Here is a 6,199-nt window from a genome sequence, read left to right as displayed (position 1 = left end):
AGCTTCTCTATAGTTCCAGTGTCATTCCTGGGATGTGCCCTGTGGGTGGCCTGACCATTCTGTGTGTTGGATTCTCATTTCTGAGAGATTCCTGCCTTTCCCAAAGGAACAGAAAATAAATCATTTAAAATGGGAAAGGAAATTCTCAGTTTACTGGAGTGATGCACAGTGCCCACTTTTGGGGGAAACCCTGTTTTAAAGTAAACTTCTTAGGTTTTCTAACTTTGCTTTGGCCAATGTTCATCCCAAGCATCACTGAGTTCTCAGATCTGTACTTGCAAAAGTGCCAGAGAGATTGTAGAGATGACAGTTTGGAAAGGGTTTTCCATAAATGTATCCTTTTTATATTCAGTGCTTTTTGAGCCCCTGCGTGGTTACAGAATGGAACCTGGACATTTGGAGGCTGCCTAACTAGTCTCCCCTATCCCTGGTCTTACTGACTCAAGAGATAGGGAGTGGGACAATGTATTCAAACTCACGTCCTAAATGGAAATATCTGAGGTGGTGAAAAGCAGCTAAACTAAGTATAGAGTCACTGCACAGGGGTTGTTCTAAGGTAACTGACCTGTGAGCATGTCATGCTTGTTACTAAGCTGCAAAGCATCACCCTTTGGAATGTCAGGAATTGGATATTTAAAGGATAATGTTCAGAGTTATCCTAATTAATGGCAACCAACATTCTGGAAAAGATACTAAACCTCATGCTTCAGGGCTTGAGCCAATCTCTAAGTATTAGAGATCCAGTTGAGAGGGATCTCAAGGATATATAGGGATATATAGGGGGAAGATTATCCCACCTCTGCCTCCTGTGGCGTTCTTACACCTGCCTCTTAAACATCTGGATCTGGCCACTGTCAGGATATTGGACTAGATGGACCTTGTGTCTGATCCAGTCTGGAAATTCCTATGTTCCTATGGAAACAGAGCAGGTGAAACTGGGGTCATCCTGCTCAAAGCACAGACCACTATCTGAGTTCTGGACTACTTGAATTAGACACTAGCATAAGAGGGCACATTTGACAAGGTCTAGCTCCATCCACTAGACAGCAGTCCCCTCCCCCCTCACACACAGTTGCTTAAGTTATTCTGATATTGTCTATAGATCCATTCCGTTTCTGCATTACACAGTTCTCCACACACCTGACTTCCAGAAGCTGGTATACAAGCATGAAGTTCGTTTTTTGTTTTTTTTTTAACCAAAATTTTCTCATATGAACCCAAATAAAATTGTTTGTTTCAGCCTTTGGGCGACAAACCTATTTATTTATTTATTAATTATTAGCTTGACTGCAAAATTGATTGGGAACACAATATTCTCAACCCCTTTTAGGCTTTGTTCATTTTTATGGTGATGGTTTTTGAAATTAGGTTAAAGTGGGACCCTCATTACAATCTCCAGGCTTCCAATCTGCTGCCCCTAGTGTCGATTACGCAGCATGACAGTCTACTGCTCTGTTCTTATCCTCTGCTCTCTTCTATAGTTAGTTCCAGTGGATGCTGTTAGCTACTCTTTCCATCCTTGACACTCGTGTCCCCGTTGGTTCAGCGTTCAGTATAACAGCCCATTTCTTGTCCCTTAACATCTGCTACCATTTCACATTCCTTGTTTCACCATGGTACACTTTTTCTGACTTTAGATAATGTTGGTAGGACTGGCTTGGCTGGCTGTCTCTGATTCCCTTATTAACACACCTACAGAGTTCCTCAATACCTTCATTTATACATTACTCACTCACATATTCCTCACTTTGGTTTCTAAAGATTTTTCCAGTTCATTACATAGCATAGAGGTCTATTGCTCCACAAAGTTCTTTCCTCACCATTTACACTGATGCCTTCTAGTCTGTATTATACAGCTTTACCTCTTTACACTGCCCTCTGCTGGTCACTTGGTAGTATGACTTCCCCTTTCTTGCCCTTCCATTTCTGCTGCTGTCCATTGGCCACTGAACAGCGGCCCACACCTTTCCCATTCCTTACCTCCTCTAACCTCTAGACGCCTAAGAACACAACCTCTCATTTCTTACCTTTGGCCATGTATGATCTATTCCATATTATAGCTGCTAGGAAATGTTGTCAATTTTAATGGAATCAATGAGCCCACAGAGTCAAAGCTGTTCACATGACCTTGTCACTGTACAACATTAAAGAGTTCAATATTGTTTGGGGTTTGGACTACAGAAACCTCAGCCTGCTTAGACTCATGACAAGCACACTAGAAAATGCATGCAAAAAATTGGAATTGTATTGATTAGTATACAAGTCATAAAGCATTTTGAATCAGGAATTTGTTTTGTATAACCACTCATCTCAATTAAAACTTATCTAAGTGCCTCTTTCAGAGACCGGCTATTGGTTTGAATCCCTTCTTTTGTCAGTGTTCTTAGTGGGGAAGACAGAGTTAATTGTGTTCTTGGATTTTTTACTCAGCTGTGAGTTTTATGGTCACTTTTCCTGCTTGTCAGAAAACAGACAAAATGGGGGAGAAGAGAGAGAACAGCAAAGATGGGGGGGGGAGGGGGCTTTGTATTGAAGCTCTCAAGATTTGAGGCAGTTGGTCCATGGACAGATGCTCTGGGTTGGCAGGTTGGCCACAGCTGCTGTTGCTCTGTGTGTGGGTTCAATTCCTCAATCTAAAACATCATCTTATTGGTCTGGGCAGTGTCTTCTCTTTCATTGGTCATTCTGAAGCTGGGCAGGGCTGGATGGGCCGTCTCATTGCACTAATGCTTTGGGATGCAGTTGGACTCTGAATCAGGTCAAAAGAGATGGACAGTGCACAGGGCAATGTGGTAAAGTGTGGGGCGGGGGGAGATGAGCCAGTGATTAAGGGAGCATATTGTGATTACAGGGAATGAAATGAGTGAGAGGATGATGGAGAAAAAAGACAGGGTGAAAGGAACATGTGTTTGTACGTGCAAGCAGGAGTGAAAGAGACACACACACATTCTTACCAGAGACTCTGCATGGGAGATTTCAGCTGAATTAGTTACAATTTGAAAAAGTTATAAGCAGCTGAAAATCTCATCTGGGAAGTGTCAGGCAACCTGAACTGTAGATGTTGCTATGTGCTATATACACTGCATGTTGTTAAAAGCATCTACCCTTCTAATTGTAACACCCAGCTTTCCATTGCTTATGATTAAGGTTATGATTTTGTCACAGCTATTTTTAGAAAAAGTCACAGGCAGGACGTAGGCAATAAACAATAAATCACAGAAGCCTTGGGCTGAAATTGCGGAGGTCATGTAAAAATCCCAGAATCAGTGACCTCCAGGACCAACTCGTAGCATTACCTATGGTTTTGCCACACGTTAACCGTTTCAGCTGAAATTTTATATGCCTGCTCCCTGGTCTGATACTGTTGTGACCATGAAGGCTGTGCTACAGATTCCTTTTGACAGTGGAAAGGATGGTGACAGACTGTCTACTATTGGTGTGTACATTAAAGAGAAACTAACCGTGTAAAATGAGGTTTGGGTAAAGAAGGAATTTTGGTGGGTTTTTTTATCATTTGAAGTGTGGGAATGTTTGCTAATAAAAGATCTAAAAATTGTTGCTTTCAAAACTTTTTTCTAGGGAGTATCTCACTTTTTTTCCAGACCCCCTCGCCCTAGCAGAGAAGAAATGACCCAGAAAGCTGATGTTACCAGCTGTGCTTAAATCTATGCCATTTTCAATCCAGTAGATTCCTTTCTGTTAACCAGGCATTTGACACTTTGACTGTAGGAGTAGATTTAATTTCTCTCTCCTACTACCGGGACATCCTGCCCACATAAATCCATTCCCCTCACTACCTTTAGCCCTTCCCCAGCCCCTCATGAATCCACAAACCCTGCAGCATCAGCTCCCTGACCCCTTCCTTTCCTTCCCCACTCTGCCCCCAGCCCTCCTGACTCCTCCTGCCCCGCAGCATCAGTTTGCTGAACCACAATGACCTCAGGCACCCTTGTATCAACAGATCAGCACATCAGTCACATGATCCATGCAGTTGGAAGTCGTTCTGCCATAATGCTGCCGAGGTCACCACTGGGGTGTTGGGTTGGAGGGCGAGTGTGATGAAGGTGGGGTATGTATTGCACTTCAGTGTGAGTTGGAGATGGAAGCAAAAGCCTCCCAGTGTGGTGATGTGTTTTACCCACAGCATTGCAGGCAATGTGTATGTAGCAAGGGACATCGGGGGACTTTTCCTTGACCTTCCGATTTCCACACTTATAGGGTATGAGGTGGCAGGGGTGTGTCCTGATGCAACCTATACAAGATTTGTTTGTCCTATTCCATTCTAGTTTAGTCATCTGTTTATACCACACCCATCAGCATGGTATATGAGTAGGCTTGGCAGAATTAAATTTTGATATTTTTTAAATAATTTCAGTGGAGAATATCAGTGTTTGTTTTTAAGCATTTTTTTTATTGATTTAAATGTTGACTGTTCCCTAAAATTATGGGGTGTGTGTCAGACTATGGGTATCAAACAATTATTTAGTGACAGACACTGAGATTCGTGAAGTTAAAGTTTTATAATCCTTAAAATACAAATTGTCAACATCACATGTCAAAATACACAAAGTAAATATCCGTAAATCAAACTCTAATATGTCCTCAAGAAGCATTTTCTTACTTAGTCCATCGGTAAATTTTGATTGGTGTTGATGGAAACATATTTTCGGTGGTTTGTGTGTACAGTGAAATCGATGTTTACCAGCGTTTACTGAAAAAATCTAAATCCTTCAAAGCCTATAAATGAGCAGCTTCTAGCAATGCATTGATCGATGTGACTAGTAAGTATGTGGTTCTTTCTCTCCATCTCCTCAGGGAGAACATTTCATGTGGATAATTTTTTTAATATTTGTGTATCTAGTTCATTTTAACCTGAAAAACCCCCAGTTAGGTAAAATTTTTGAACTCTGGAAAGTAATACATTTCCTAAGAGCTTTCCACATGGCTTCCTTCATCTCTTTGTTTCTCAGGCTGTATATGAGAGGATTGACCATGGGACTCAGGACCGTGTAGAAGACAGAGAACACTTTGCTTAGGTCTTTCAGCCTATGGGTTGCTGGAAACATATAGACAACAGTTATGGTCCCGTAGAAAAGTGTAACCACGATGAGGTGAGAGGAGCAGGTGGAAAATGCTTTTTTCCTCCCTGTGGTGGAAGGGATGCTCAGGATGGTGGAGATGATATAAATGTAGGATGTCACAGTTAAAAGAAAGGGGGTCAGAGAGAAAATCAAGGATAGTGTAAAAGCCAAAACTTTCATCAGGTGAATGTCACTGCATGTCAGCTTCATCTTTGGGACAAAATCACAAAAGAAATGGTCAATTTCATTGGGACCACAGAAAATTAACTGACAGATTGATAATGTTGATATGATACCAGATAGGAATCCCCTTATCCAAGACCCAGCTGCTAGCCAGAGACAGGACCTCCTGTTCGTAAGGGCTGCATAGTGCAGAGGTTTACATATCGCTAAACACCGATCGAAAGACATCGCTGCTAGGAGATAGCATTCTGTAGATGCCAGAAAAGCAAAAAAGTAATATTGTGTGATGCAGCCATTAAATGAGATGGTTCTGTCCCCAGTCAGGAAACTGACCAGCATCCTGGGCAGGATGGTGGAGGTGTAGCAGGTCTCCAAGCAGGACAAGTTAGCCAGGAAGAAGTATATGGGGGTGTGAAGATGCTGATCAGCCACAACTAGCACAACAATGAGGATGTTCCCGGACATGGTCACGATGTAGATCACCAGGAAAATGAGGAAGAGAAGGATCTGTAGTTCAGGGAGATTCCCAAATCCCAGAAGGATGAAATTGGTAATAGACGATTGATTTCTCCAGTCTGTGTTTGCCATTCAGTGTATCTAGGGGAAACTAAGCAAATTCTTCAATATAAAAATAATGCTAAAGTGAAATCTGGGGACATAGTAATCAATATAACTTGATAATATTTAAAGCCAAGATCCTATGAGCCTCACAGTTGCGTCTCCCCAGACTAGGGAGATTTTTTTTGTCTGGAAAGTTCTCAGCTGTGTTTTACTGGAGATCAGACTAGATGGTCACAATGGTCCCTTCTGGCCTTGGAATGTATATCTATGAATCTTAACAGCTAAAATAGATTATTGATATTCTATGATCCCACCACAATTTGGAGAAGATAAACTTAAAAATTATGGTATGCTTGTCAATTAAATGCTATAAC

At 41.7% G+C, this 6,199-nt stretch overlaps 1 protein-coding gene across 1 annotated transcript; it reads right to left on the bottom strand.

Moving 5' to 3' along the window:
* Positions 1 to 4,862: 4,862 nt before the first annotated feature.
* On the bottom strand, positions 4,863 to 5,852 carry LOC112125648 (olfactory receptor 10A7-like). Its single transcript, XM_024224036.1, has one exon. It carries the CDS (start codon positions 5,850 to 5,852, stop codon positions 4,863 to 4,865), a length of 990 nt encoding a protein of 329 aa, XP_024079804.1.
* Between the last annotated feature and the right edge of the window lie 347 nt (positions 5,853 to 6,199).

Source organism: Terrapene carolina, unplaced genomic scaffold (genome assembly GCF_002925995.2).
Source record: "Terrapene carolina triunguis isolate 2854851 unplaced genomic scaffold, T_m_triunguis-2.0 Scaffold31341, whole genome shotgun sequence".
NCBI lineage: Eukaryota > Metazoa > Chordata > Testudines > Emydidae > Terrapene > Terrapene triunguis.
The sequence above is the reverse complement of the archived record's forward strand: the minus strand, read 5'-3'. Positions and strand labels throughout refer to the sequence as shown.

Bases quoted from the DNA above. Each gene is read 5' to 3' on its own strand.
- LOC112125648 (XM_024224036.1), bottom strand. From the start codon at position 5,852: ATGGCAAACACAGACTGGAGAAATCAATCGTCTATTACCAATTTCATC.